The 13,377-nt window shown below is 53.1% G+C and overlaps 4 protein-coding genes across 4 annotated transcripts; 2 read left to right on the plus strand and 2 right to left on the minus strand.

Annotated features, from left to right (window-relative positions):
* Positions 1–1,164: 1,164 nt before the first annotated feature.
* IUM83_03113 (60S ribosomal protein L30) lies at positions 1,165–1,775 on the plus strand (the record flags this gene model as incomplete). Its single annotated transcript, XM_067927094.1, has 2 exons — positions 1,165–1,185; positions 1,467–1,775. The coding sequence occupies 2 exons, from the start codon at positions 1,165–1,167 to the stop codon at positions 1,773–1,775; spliced, it is 330 nt and encodes a 109-aa protein (XP_067792029.1).
* Positions 1,776–1,962: 187 nt separating this feature from the next.
* On the minus strand, positions 1,963–2,884 carry IUM83_03114 (2-aminoethanethiol dioxygenase; the record flags this gene model as incomplete). The annotated part of the gene is made up of 3 exons (XM_067927095.1): positions 1,963–2,437; positions 2,515–2,611; positions 2,689–2,884. 3 exons carry the CDS (start codon positions 2,882–2,884, stop codon positions 1,963–1,965), a joined length of 768 nt encoding a protein of 255 aa, XP_067791860.1.
* Positions 2,885–3,819: 935 nt separating this feature from the next.
* Positions 3,820–5,067, plus strand: IUM83_03115 (the record flags this gene model as incomplete). Its single annotated transcript, XM_067927096.1, has 4 exons — positions 3,820–4,380; positions 4,446–4,498; positions 4,583–4,657; positions 4,743–5,067. The coding sequence occupies 4 exons, from the start codon at positions 3,820–3,822 to the stop codon at positions 5,065–5,067; spliced, it is 1,014 nt and encodes a 337-aa protein (XP_067792027.1).
* A 658-nt stretch (positions 5,068–5,725) lies between these two features.
* IUM83_03116 (ryanodine-inositol 1,4,5-triphosphate receptor Ca2 channel (RIR-CaC) family protein) lies at positions 5,726–7,848 on the minus strand (the record flags this gene model as incomplete). The annotated part of the gene is made up of 3 exons (XM_067927097.1): positions 5,726–6,040; positions 7,534–7,548; positions 7,621–7,848. The coding sequence occupies 3 exons, from the start codon at positions 7,846–7,848 to the stop codon at positions 5,726–5,728; spliced, it is 558 nt and encodes a 185-aa protein (XP_067791704.1).
* Between the last annotated feature and the right edge of the window lie 5,529 nt (positions 7,849–13,377).

A 13,377-nucleotide genomic window follows, 5' to 3' on the forward strand; every position in this document is an offset into this window, starting at 1 on the left:
ATAATCGATTCGGACAAACTAACCCAGCCCCAGCTCCCATTCGGCGCTGTTACGCTGTTTACGTGAATTTCCATGCCGGTTCAGGGCCCGAACAACTCGGAGTTGTTTTTCGGAGGACTCGAATAGTAAAATCTGCCTACCGGTATATTTTGATAGTGAGTCCCTGGTTCCTTGTCGCCTAATTAGCGCATAATCGTCGCCGTGGAGAGCGATATTTTCCGAAGCCATTCTATCAGATACCGGGAAAACGTGTCATGGAATACCCCAACATTTCGAATAGATCATCCTCCGCACACCAGGCGCGGATTGCCCCCGGCTCGCTAGATCGCGGAGCACCCGCTTCTTCAGGTCTCACCAGAGTGCGTTTGAACCTTCGTTTACTTCAGAAGTAGACACTTCGCTACCTATGGGAATCGGAAAGCCCAAGGGGGTTGAGTTTATAACAATGTGTGGTGAGTGACACAGATGCCTCTAAGGCAGGCGAATACGCCACATCCTTGACCGCATCATCGGCCGATGGTCTTGCCTTCTCACTAGCTGACTCCGGCATGCCATGCATCGTGCTATCGCTGTAGTTTTTGTCGAGACTTATGGGTTGTCCGTTAACATTGTGGAATCCACAAGGCTTCTGCTGGAATGCCAACGCACTGTTTTTCGCCATCGAGACAAGAGCATTCCACAGGACGTCCGGGTCATCACAGGTAACACAAAACCTGTAGGCGAGTCCGTGCTTGTCGTGCTCGAAGAAACACGTTGTGGGTGATTATTTCCTCGTCGTGTGTGCTGTTTCGCGAAGATTGATCATTGTATTTCGCTGGCACAAAAGCGGGAACAGTTGCGTTGGTATCCAGAAGCACAGAGCAGGTGCCGTCACGATTGCTGGCATCCTGTGCCTTCGTCGCAAAGGACGGATACTGGAAATCCGTGCCTACCAGCGTTCTCTTGCGGACGAGCAATGCACTTCATGATCAATTTTCCGCTGGTCGGCACAGGGCTCATTTCCGCGAATCAGCGTCCTCCATTTCCACCGACCAATCACCTTTTCTTCGTGTGGACCCCACTACTTTCAACTATTGGTGGAGAGACGTCGGTCCATTCACTAGAGCAGCTCCGATCGCAGCGCTCATTAATTCAGTGGAGCTTCGGACCCGAATCAAGATCAAGATGGTTGCCTCGAAGAAGTCGGTATGGACCTGAGCTCTTTCCGTTGAGAGAGAGCGCTCGCCCTTCCATCCGGTGGATGAGGATCCTTCTCCTTCGCCATAACCAGCCGCCCGCTCCTGTCGGCCGCAGCCGACGGTCGAGTGGGCGGCGGAGAGTAGAGCGAGTAGTCGCCTCTAGAGGCCGAGTGGCTGGCTGGCTGACTCTCCTGCGAAGTCGAACGGATGGGGAAGAGCGCGCGCTCTCTCTCGTGTTCGATGGAGGAACCCGCGTAGGATATTAACCCTCTCTTTGTCGCTGAGCAGAAGAAGTCCTCGGACAACATCAACTCGCGCCTGCAGCTGGTGATGCGCTCCGGCAAGGTCGCGCTGGGCTACAAGCAGACGCTCAAGAACCTGCGCAGCGGCAAGGCCAAGCTCGTGATCATGGCCAACAACACGCCCCCTCTCCGCAAGTCGGAGGTCGAGTACTACTCGATGCTGGCCAAGACGGGCGTGCACCACTTCACGGGCAACAACAACGACCTCGGCACGGCCTGCGGCAAGTACTTCCGCGTGTCCTGCATGTGCATCCTGGACGCCGGTGACTCGGACATCCTGCGCGCCCAGGAGTAAGCGAGCGACTCTTTTCGACCGACTTAAGCTTTGTTGAATGACATTCCTTTGAGGCTCCACCAACTCTAGTCTTGCTGCTGTTGCTGCTGTGGCAGCTGGTGTCAATTTGTGTGTGTGCTGAATTGGTGGAGGGGTGTTACAGTACGGTATGTAGATTTGTGCTGACATGGGCGGACGGTGGTGTCGATCAGCTCACGTAGCGCTGCAGGCGGGGGCCGAAGTAGGGCTCTGTGACGACGTCGAAGTCCAGCGGGTTGAACGTCTCAAGCGTGACGAGCTTGTGACCGTTGTTGTCGTCGTGGCTGTCGGCCGAGTCGAGGACGCGGTAGTAGGTGCAGTCGCGGCCGTTGGTCGAGTCGTAGGGCGGCGTGATGATGTCCAGGAAGGCGCAGCCGATGTCGTCGCCGCCCACGAGCTGGTGCAGGTTGCCGCAGTCGGGCAGCAGCTCCGTCGTGTGCGGGGCCGTGAGCACCTCGTCCACGTGCAGACGCGCCGTCTGCTTCTTTCCCGCGACAGCGGCAGTGGCAGTGGCAGCACCGTCGCCGCCCTTCACCAGGTCGTACGACCGGATGTGCAGCGAGCCGTAGAGCAGGCGCGAAATGACGCTCATGCCCGGGTGGTCGTGCAGCGGGATCGCCACGCCCGGCGGCAAGATGAAGATCCTGAACAGGACGGAACGCAACGCAACAACAGAAGCGTCAGCGCCGTCCCGAACGTGAATCGAAGTGCAGATTCTTACCCGATGGAGAACGTCTCGTCCTCGTAGACGTGCTGGTAGTGCACGCGCTTGGGGCGCTCGGGCTCGCCGGCGTCGGTCCCGGGCACCTTGAGCTGGACTGCACACGCAGACAGAGAGAGAGAGAGATGGTGAGCTTCTCATCCTGTTCAGCCGGGCTACGCGATAGGAGAGTACAATTGGCTGGGAAGAGCTGGTCGCAGATAGCCTCGATGGGGGCGATCTCGGCGGCCGTGAGCGCGTGCGGCGCGCCGTCGGACTGGGCGATGGCCGCGACCAGCAGCTGCTGGATGCTCTCGAGCGCCTGCTGCCCCGCCGCCAGCTCCTTGTTGCCGCCCACCGACATGCGCCAAACCGAGTTGAGGAGATCCATGCCTTTCACTGCTCGTCTGCTTGTGCTATTGAGGCGCCAGCGAGGGCTCAGGGCTGCGAGGAGCCACAGTTCGGCATGGCGGCCAGCGCGCTGGTGGCGCGCATCAAAGACACGCAGTGCTCGGGTAGAACACAGCGATGGAAGGGCTCGCGGTGCCGATCGGCAACTCAAGCGAGAGCAGGATTCGGGAAACGGACGTGGGAAGGTGGCAGATTCAGCTGAAGCGAGGGGGCGTTGGCTGGCGATGACGTCGTATAACGGAATATGGCGCAGTTGCGCGTGCTGCGTGAGCAACCTTTGGGCCAACGGCCGTTTCAAGTTGAAGAGACATGGCTACATGCAATAGCAAACCACGGGTAGCAATTATTGCTGAGTGGTGAAGGCCAGCCGCAGCGTCGCAGTCGCCTTTGGTTGCGACAGCGTACGACGGCACTGTCTGCGCCGCCGTGGCGTGGCAATTTTTCTCTCTGATGGGGGGCTTTCCTATTCCATCGTCTCGAGGTCGAGATCGCCTAGAAACCTTTGCCAGCAGCAGCAGCGACAGCAAGTAGCACGTGTTCGTCCTATCTGCGCGTGCTTACTTGGTAGTGCATGTATCAGTGTAGCACGTGCTCGTCCTACCTATCAGTCCGAGTCCGCCGCCGGCCAGCTTCAACGTTGAAGCCGATCCGCAACCTGCGTCCGCCGACAAGATCGCTCAACAAGATGTATCGGCCCGTCGTTTAACAAACGCACAGTCGCCAAAAAGGCACAGTCCTCCAAACGCACAGTCCTCCAGACTCTGGAGTCCAGAGGCACAGTGCTGCAAAAGCACAGTGCTCCTCAAAAATTGCTTAGATTCTACCCCTTTTCTGCACGCCTCCTTACGTTGCGCAACTCAAGTTGCTCTCCTTACGTGGCAGTACACCACTACCTTCCAGTCTCCTGCTACAGCCATGCCGCGCCTCTTCCTGCTGCTGGCGGCCCTCTCGCTGCTCGCCGCGCTGGCGCCGGCGCAGGCCCCGCCCGAGCCGCTGCACGGCGCGCAGGCCGACGGCGACGCCGCCACGCCCGCGCCCGCCGCCGACTCGGCCGTGGCCACCGCCGCCTTCGCGCGCGCGGACGCCGACCACAACGGCTTCGTGGACGCGCAGGAGTTCGCGGCCTTCACGGACGCCATCAAGCAGGCGCTGGGCCCGTTCCTGGGCGCGCTGCCGGCCGACGCCGCGGCCGTGTGGGGCCCCGGCGGCGCGCGCCCCAAGCTGCGCGCGGGCGGCGCCGGCCCGCACAAGTTCTGGTCGGGCTTCGTGAGCGGCATCCTGACCATCTGGGCCACGGAGATCGGCGACAAGACGTTCTTCATCGCCGCCATCCTGAGCATGAAGAAGGACCGCGTCGTGGTGTTCGCGGGCGCCATCGGCGCGCTCATCGTCATGACGGTGCTGTCCGTGGTCATGGGCGTGGTGGCCACCAAGTTCCTGCCCCCCAGTCTGACGCACTACCTCGGCGGCGTGCTGGTGAGTGGGCGAGAGGTAGAGCGCGGTAGAGCGGGGGTACTGACCGACTGACGACGTTGCTGTAGTTCGTGGTGTTCGGAGTCAAGATGCTGTACGACGCGCGCGAGATGAACGCCGCGTAAGGACGCGCAGTAGAAGAGAGAGAGCTGCTGCTGATGAGAGTGTTGGGAGCTGATGGCTGTTGATGTTGCTGGTGGTGCAGTGGCCCCTCGGACGAGCTGACGGAGGTGGAGGAGGAGCTCATGGGCAAGAAGGACGAGGACGCCGTGCAGGCCGAGTACGGACGAGCTGGGGGACAGGTGTTGGTTGCTGGCGGGAAGGCTGTACTGATGAGTTATGTTGTTGCTGCTGCTGTGATACAGGCACGTGGAGGAAGGCCTGGGCAAGCCGGAGAGCGCGACGGACGGCATGATCAAGGTGTTCTCGCAGACGTTCCTTATGACGTTCCTGGCGGAGTGGGGCGACCGCTCGCAGATCGCAACGGTGACGCTGTCGGCGACCAAGGACGCGTTCGGTGTGACGCTGGGCGCCATCCTCGGCCACTCCATGTGCACGGGCATCGCTGTCATCGGCGGCAAGTTCCTGGCCACGCGCATCTCGGAGCGGACTGTGACGCTTGTAGGCGGCGTCCTCTTCGTGATGTTCGCGCTGCACTCGTTCGTGACGGGGCCCAGCGTGGCGGAGTAGGCTGCGATGATGATGTCGAGCAACAAGCAGATTAGATAAAGTGTCGAGCTGACTCCGTACCATAGGGGAATGCCTCGATTCATTTGGCTTCATGGCTCTTCATGAATTACGCTATACTCTTGCCGTTGATTGACCTCAGGCTATCCCCCTTGTACTCTCCTTCCTCGTCCGAAACAAACTCGAAATTGAAGATCCGTGGTGTTACCGAGCCAGACCTTCGAGATGAAAGCAGCCTTGGCATCGCTCGCTGCAGTTGATCTCAGGAACGCTTGGTGCTAGTGTTAACAGATCCAGTGGTCGGGGAATCATCAACCGACATGCTCGGACTTATCAAAATACTTGTAGGAGATTGAGTTGGGCTGTTGCCGCTCCGAAATGATACTCAGGAGCTCAGTCAGCAGTGGCAATCGTGAATTCTATCTTCTCCAATTTCCCCATTGTTGCGTGATCAACTCTTGGCGCTGCTGGGGCGTCGATGTACCCCATCGAACGAGCTGCTGGTGTCGAGTGGAAACTAACACTGCTACTTCTCTTGCTACGCGCTCGTTGCTCCGAGCTACCATGTGATGATGTTGATCTGGAGATCAAAGATGCATTCCTCGAAAGTGAAAACGGCGGTACCGAGTAGCGTCTTGGACCAAAAACCGAATTTGCTGCGTCAAAAAGGACCATCCTCGATAGATGAAGCAGCCTCATGGCTCTCGTCTAGATCCCCACGCTTCGTGAGTGACAAAGCACGGTGAGTAGGAAAGAAGGACACGTCCTTCTTCGCCATCCGCATGGCCAGGAACAGCTCCAACCCGTTGTATTCGGTGATGTTCTTTTTCCGAATATGCACGAACAGGTACAGATAGTGCCACATATTGTGATCGCGAGATACATGGTCGTGGAAACCTCGTTTCGTGGCTCGGTCGAACGTGTACGCGTCTATAGAGCAAATGAAGCAACGGCCACGCATGTCGAGCACTTTCTCCTGATCATCAGAACGCAACGAAGCAAACGTGTCGATGATGACACCGAAAACCAGGTTCAAAAGTAACACGACGAGGATAATGTTGTACAGCAGGTCGAATGCCAAGCGACCATACGAGTGCGCGGATGCACCCAACGAGAATTGTCGGAGATAGGAACCAAGACCTCCATCATTTTTTAGCCCCTGGTCAAGACTCACGAGAAAACACTGGAATAGCCTTTGGCACGTGTATGGTGCTCGTCCGTCTCGCTGGTCTTGCGTCAAATCAGTACCAGTTGGCGTGTAATCTTCTCTGAAGAAAAAGAATCCCACGACGGCAAATACGTAAACCACAATCAGATACAGGAGTGTTGTTACGGCAAGTGCCTTAGCCGGACGTGAGATTGATCGTAGCACGTTGTTCAGTTCCTTATAACGCTCCACGACATCGAGGAGAAGAAAAGCGAAGTAGAGTTTGTTAATGTACGAACCCAAAATTGACACGAAGATCTGCAAGAGAGAGTAGATCACTCGAGGGCTCCGGATGAGAAAGTAGAGCGAGATGACAGTTATCTCGAGCCGAGCGCGAAGTCGGCTACGAGGGGGCCCATACTGGGCGCTCGTCGCTGTTGCAGACAATATCTCAACCGAAGAGGTGATGCGAGCCGATCCCGGATTTGTTTTCGTTGGCCTTGACGGCTTTCGGGTAGAAGGCGGCAGAAACAGATAGTTGTATTCTTCTTCACGTTCGCGCAGTGACCGCAACAAATGCTCTGTATCTTGGAATGACTCGTGCTGCTTGCTTTCGGCGAGTCGGTGGTGCGAATTATGGGCAGACCGCTTCGAGCGCTTGGTTTGTTCCCTCAGGTGGCGGCGTTTCCAGCCCTTTTTAATCAGCAATGGCGCTGAGTTGAGCAGGTAGCACATAAGCACGATACTGTATAGGATAATTAGAACTGTACCCGCCATTGACAACGCAGCATCGATCCACAAGGAAGGTTTTGGGGGTCCACTGCTTGACCCCACGAGTGTATAAAGGTGACTTCGCTCGCCGCGAATGGTCTCGAGTTAATCCCAGCAGCTCGGTAAAACAGTAAAACAACCAGATTGATCATCGCCGCACATACAAATGACAGCCGCTTAAGTTCTTCCGACTTTCTCGCTATCCATGATATGTGCCGGTGGTGCAGCAAACGACTTTGGTGTGTCATTTCATCTACAAGCTTGTCCGAGCGTGCGTAAAAATCCGAAAGTTTATCAGTCCCCCTGGACACATCCCACACAAGCTTTTTCTTGGACTTGCTCGTGAGGCAAAAGCAGATTGGGTGGATAGGAAAGTAGAATGGGATCAGCGCGCCTGCACTATGATCCTGGTCTAACTTCGCTTCACCGAGGTTGCCACCAACGTCAAGTGAGCCTTCTGTCTTCTCCCCAATATGAACGCTAGTTCTCGCGCCGATCCGGCTGGGAGAATGTGCATCTGAAGATCGCCGGTGGTCCCAGACTACTTCGACCTTTGCGCACTTTGACTGGAAGAATCGAAATGCGTCACTATACTCAGGTGATGAATCACGGGTGTCTGTTATGGTTCCTGAGTGTACCTTACTCCTCGAGGATTGCGGCGTCTGCCAGGTTTGTGTTCCTAGAACCTCCTCACTGCCGGACGCAGGGATCCACCAAGCTTGCTCCGGGTATTGGTCTGCCAGCTGCTGCAGTAAAATGTAAATGTTGAAGCCCATCGCCAGGTAAAAATCCTTACTGCACTCGGAGTTACCAGCGTACGTACCATGAGTAAGAAGGAAGTGCATGTACACTTCCACCAAATTCATCTTTAGTGCCTCAAAATTTAGTTCTTGCACAAGCTGAGCGTGTAGTACCCGGTCACTTCGGCCTTCTAAAAGGCTAAGTAGCGTAATCACGATAGCAGAACGCAACTGGTGTGCACTTTGCAGTGATCGGGTGTCATGTTGCTCAAACGAGTGCGTCAATAGAGCATTTACAGCACTAATAAATTTGTAGTTCGCCACGGTTTGCTGAGCTTCAACACATGGACCTTGGCAGTATTCTGTGATCGTCTCAAATAATTGCGTGATAAGACCCATATCCATGTCCGTGAGAGCCAAATACGTGTCGAGGAGAAATGACGTTGTTGACTCGACTAAATTTGCAGAAACTGTAGCATGCGGCTGCGCGATGAGAGCACGCTGTGCATTTAGATAGTGTCCCTCGCAAAGAAGCTGCAGAAACCGAAACGTTGACGTAATTGGCGCTCCAAGTCTCTTTGATCCTCCTCTCTCCGCAGCTGCAGCTGTTTTAACGTCTGGGGGTGCATCTACGTTAAAACCAAACATGGAGGGCCGATGGTGTAATATCTTCATGTCATTAGCATCCGCCACGTTGTCAAACATATCCTCGGCAGTGGAGTCCCCGCGTGTAAGTGAAAGCGCACCGACACTAGCTCGGTCAATGCTATGAATCAATTTACAAGCTTTTTCAATACGGGCTTGAATCCGCTCGAAAAAATTCTCGTTGGCTGGCTCGCTCCAATAGCAGCAGAAACTCTCTTGCACCTCAGCGTTCATACCATCCAACAGTGCAACGCCAACTTCAATGCTACTAGCATATAGCGCGTCGCTATCCCGTGATGCAATAAGCTGCACTATCAATCGAGTCACGCCAAGTTGGTTCAGCTTTATTTGCATGTTGTGCCGCTCTTCTGCGTCCCCGGCAGCATAGATCATTCGACAGAAAACATTGAGAAGGGTCAAATTTGTCTTGAGATAACTGGAGTCTTGTAGAGCTTCGACGTGCTCGACAAGCTTTGCAACTACAAGGTCAAAGGACAAAGCCACATTTCTGATGTGTACGTGAGGATTGTACTCCTCTTTCATTGATGTCTCGATACCCAGAATCCCTTGCACCATTTGATTAAGTTCATATCTCATAGCACTGTGAACTCTGGGATTGGCTTGCAGCCACGCGAGAAATTGGCTCAGCTCGCCGAATTGATGGTGCTGACGCACGATAAAGGTTTCATCATCTGTTTGCTCAATGTTGCTTGGCCCAACTGAGGCGTTCGAAGCTCGCCGTTCAGGCAAATTTAGATTGAAAAACGAGGTATCTTTTTTCTTTGGACTCTCGTGCTGCAGTCCACCTTTCCCAGCTCGAAATCCTTTGCAGTAGCGTCTGGGTGAGAGACGATGTAGAAGTCTACCATGATTTTTCGTGTCGATTGCCTCCACGGTACTTTCAGATTTCACCACGTTATTCGTCAATGGGACGTCTTGTTGCAATTGCCTTGTCCCTTCGTCTCTCCATGCCACCGGCTTGTTTGTCCTGAGACTGTCCAGTCTGTACGAAACAGTTGCATTTGAACCGGTGTTCGTAGCTTCAGTACCTTCGCCTACATTAAAGTCTCTTGTGTTCCTACCATTTGAGGTGCTGTCTCGGACAGCTTGGCCGAGGGGGCTGATATCTTTTGTGTCACTTAACGAGGACTCTGGCAATTCGCTTTTGCCACGTATCGACCCACGTGACGAATCTGCTTTGAGTTCGGTATCACGCTTATTCAACGCCCACTGCAGAATATCTAATAGTTCTTGCTCAGAATCCAATGAAGAGCAGTCGAGTCGCTCGTGGTACTTGAGAGACATTGACCACAATTGCTCCAGCGATGCCTGTACAGGAGCTTGGTACTGTATTATACTGGGGCGGACTGTTTTGTCGACAACATACACGAATTCCTCAAAATTGTTGGCAGCATCCTCGGATAACTGCCATTTACTTGCCGCGGAGATGATCAGCAACAGCGCCACGCAACTATGCAATCGGAACAAATAGTATTGAGCCTCCTCGTTGCTGTCAACAAAACCGGAGAACTGCTGAATGAATGAGTACAGCGTCGGAAGTAATGAATAAATAACCAAATACAAGGGAGCGGACTCGAGCGGTTTCTGTGTAGACAAACCCACTAGTCTCCCCGCCTTTGACTTATTCTTCCGAAGTGATAACGTTGCTTGGCGATTTAAATCCTTCACTTGAATATATGCCAGGTACTTGGTAACTTGCCTTTCGCAGACTTGGGTCAAACCAATGATAAGTTGCACAAGTTCATCAGATCTAGGGGTCTCGATGTCATCAGCAGTTAAAAAAACTTGGTCCAAAAAGCGCAGCAAGGCTAGCTGAAGTCCTTCGGTACAATTGTCGTGGCATAAAAGATCGAGCACACTGGTAAGAGGTACAATTTGCTGACAAATCTCTTGCACCCTGGTATTCTTCCCGGTAGCGCACGCAGCAAAAGATGAAGTAGCCGCACATGATACTCCAACATTTTGTCTGTATCAGCAAGGCTGTCGTCATCTTGACGATGTCGGGGATCAATTGCATCGGGACTCAAGCTTGCATCAATTTGGGCTGGGAAGTCAATAGAAACGGACACATCTAGCTTTGTGCGTTTGTAAGCATCTACCCTTCCTTTCAATGTGTACACATGCCGTTCAAGTAGATTGCCAAACAGCCCAACGGTTTGACTTGCATCATCAAACATTTGTAGCACCTTGGCATTCTCGAAACTCTTTACCAACTGAAACAGCACCAGCAATTGGTTCTCAACAACAGGTTGCTCATTGCAAAGCACAAGTGTCTCCAAAAAGAAAAGATACTGAGGCTCCGGGCCATCTTGAATCAAACGCCCAACGAAAATGTTGATCAGTTCCGTGGGAACTGCGTTGTACAAAGCAAAATTATCCGCATGAATTGCCACGAGAAGTTCCTGGGCAATTGGGAGCTCGCGAACATACTGCGCAATCATGGTTGCGTAAGGTGCTACTAACGCCTGATTCTCCGCATCACTCAAGCAAAGGCGCTCAAGAACTGCATTCCTTCCCCGAAAACGCCTCGAATTTGGTCCCGCTGGCGCTTTTGAAGTTTAGTTTTAGACCGAGTCGTCGGGGACCCTGGAGAATGCTGCAGCTGGTCATTGTCAAACGATAAATGCCCTTCGAAGAAGTGAGCGCCATCAACTAGCATGTTCAACACAAACTGAGCCGCTTTTAAATTACGCAAAGGCGCCGAGCTTCCAGCGCAATGGTTTCGTCACCGTTTGCCCCAGCATTCTCTTTCGTTGCTGAAGAGCACAGAGGGGGGATTATCTCGTGACTACTCGAGTACTGACTTACACGGCCGATGCATGGATTCAGTACGTATCGATAGGTGTAGTGCTTCAATTTCCGATTTGGCGGCTGCTTTTCGATACTGAGGCGCTGCATAGGCTTTCGAATGTCTCGCTCAGGAAGAGTCATTTGCTTGGGCGTGCATTTCGAATTCGTCGCAAGTAGGTCAGCATCAGAGTCTGCCTCGTCTTCACTGGACTCATCCTCACTTGTTGACTTCCCTGAGGGTTGTAGTCTAAGCTGACGGCGAGCTCGACCTAAGTTCGGGTCATCGTTAACTACTCGACCTTCAGTGTTGGTATGCTCAATGACTCTTGTCAACGATTGAAGCAGTTGGCAGACCGCTGATGCCCTTTCAAAATCCGACCTTGACGTCAAATCCATCCAAACTTCCGTTGTTTCAGCTAGCTTGCGGAGCTCATCAACATCCCCCTTTAGCTTGTTATAGACCGTGATAGTCTCCTCCGAGACGAGTAACTGCACGTTTTGCAACTCTTTCAAGAACTGATCGTGCTGGTTATACTGTTGCAACAACAACTCCAGCGCCTTTGACACAAGGGGTGGATACTCGTACATGAGCATTTGCATAAAAACCGTTGTCACAGTTCTCTTCCCTAATCTAGCCAGCGAAAGCTTGCATTCCAAAGACTTGGATCCGAACATGTAAACTGCAAGTGGAGATGTTTTGTTAGCGTGGTGGCCATGAGGTAAGAGATCCAATCCACGGGGCGGTACTGCAAACGCACTCGACACGGTTTCCCTTACGATGGCATCGTCGAACAGCGCTGTGTTAATTGCATCCGGATCGCGAGTGCGAGTTGGCGAATGTGACGGCGGACCTCCATGCCGAGCTTGAAAGGAGGCCAACACTGTAGAGATCAGGAAATCAACGCGGATCTGATCAACAAAGAGGAAAATCGCACAAATTTCGTCCTTTATCTCCATCACCACCCGATTTGACTCATTCATCTCGTGAACATCAACAGGATACCCAGCGTGTAAATCGACTTTATGCATGAGTAGCTTGTTTAAATGCCGATGTGGAGTGCTCTCTGGGCTTCCTGCGGAGCCACTGGTTGAAGAGCGGAGCGCGTCCTTACTGGAAATGTTGTACTGCCTCGAAGCATCGCGCTCCTTGGTAATGCGGATGCTTGACATAGCCCCTGCGCCATCAAAAAGCACCGCATTTTTCAAATGGGTTGACGGTTGAGAAACTACCCCCACCCGGACCGTCGATCATTGCTCTCTGATACAAGAGGTGCCTTTCGCTTCTTAGTAGCGAACAACGTCTGCTGTAGCGCGGGAGGTGGCGGTGACTTGTATCCAGTTTTCCTCATCTCGATGTGTTCGTTATCAGGGACCTCAGCGAGTGCACGCACCCAATCGGTTCTTTCATCTAGTAAATCAAATAACTGGACAACAAATCGAGACAGTTCGTCCTCGGTAGAATACATTCCAAATTCAGCCATCTTCCGAGAAACACGAAGGATGGCGAGAGTCAGCTCGTTTTCAGGAATTTCGTCAATTACGATTGTTCCTTGCAGCCGATCAAGATACGAGAAACAATATCCTTTCAAAGTCGAGAAAAACGCAAGATCTTCTGGAGAATACGCGGTGTGGGATAAAGTAGGAAGCGACTTTGCTGCATTTGCCCCAATGTCCGTCCAAATACGAGTATAGTTTGGGCAAGACATCATTTTTGCGGCTCACAATCGATATAAGCAACACGAAGCAGGTCCATCATCACAGAACGCAACGAACGCGCCAGTTGGGGGTCCATCACACAACGCATAATGTTTTCCCGCGGAAACGCCGCTTGGATAAACTCAATGCTGACGTAATTGCGGTCCAAGCACAATGACGCGTAAAGACGAAACAGTCCGTAGCAGTATTGACCAAGCGCGCGATGTTTGGCTTTCACGTAATACTCCTCGTAGAATTTAGCGAGTGGCATCCAAGTTCCGGTGCTGGGATTCACTTGCTTTACCTTTGCCGATCGATTGAACATTTCTTCAATGTCTTGGTTAATCTCGGACGAATTGAGGTGGCTGGACGTACAAATATCAAATCCAGTGTCAGACGGGCGAATCGGAATAATTACGTCGTCCCTGAATCCGTTAGTGGGGTTTAAAAGTAACTCGCAAATCGCTTCTTGCGTTTTCGGTACCCCTTTGCCCCGCGATGTAC

Source organism: Phytophthora cinnamomi, assembly GCF_018691715.1.
Source record: "Phytophthora cinnamomi strain GKB4 chromosome Unknown Contig38, whole genome shotgun sequence".
NCBI lineage: Eukaryota > Oomycota > Peronosporomycetes > Peronosporales > Peronosporaceae > Phytophthora > Phytophthora cinnamomi.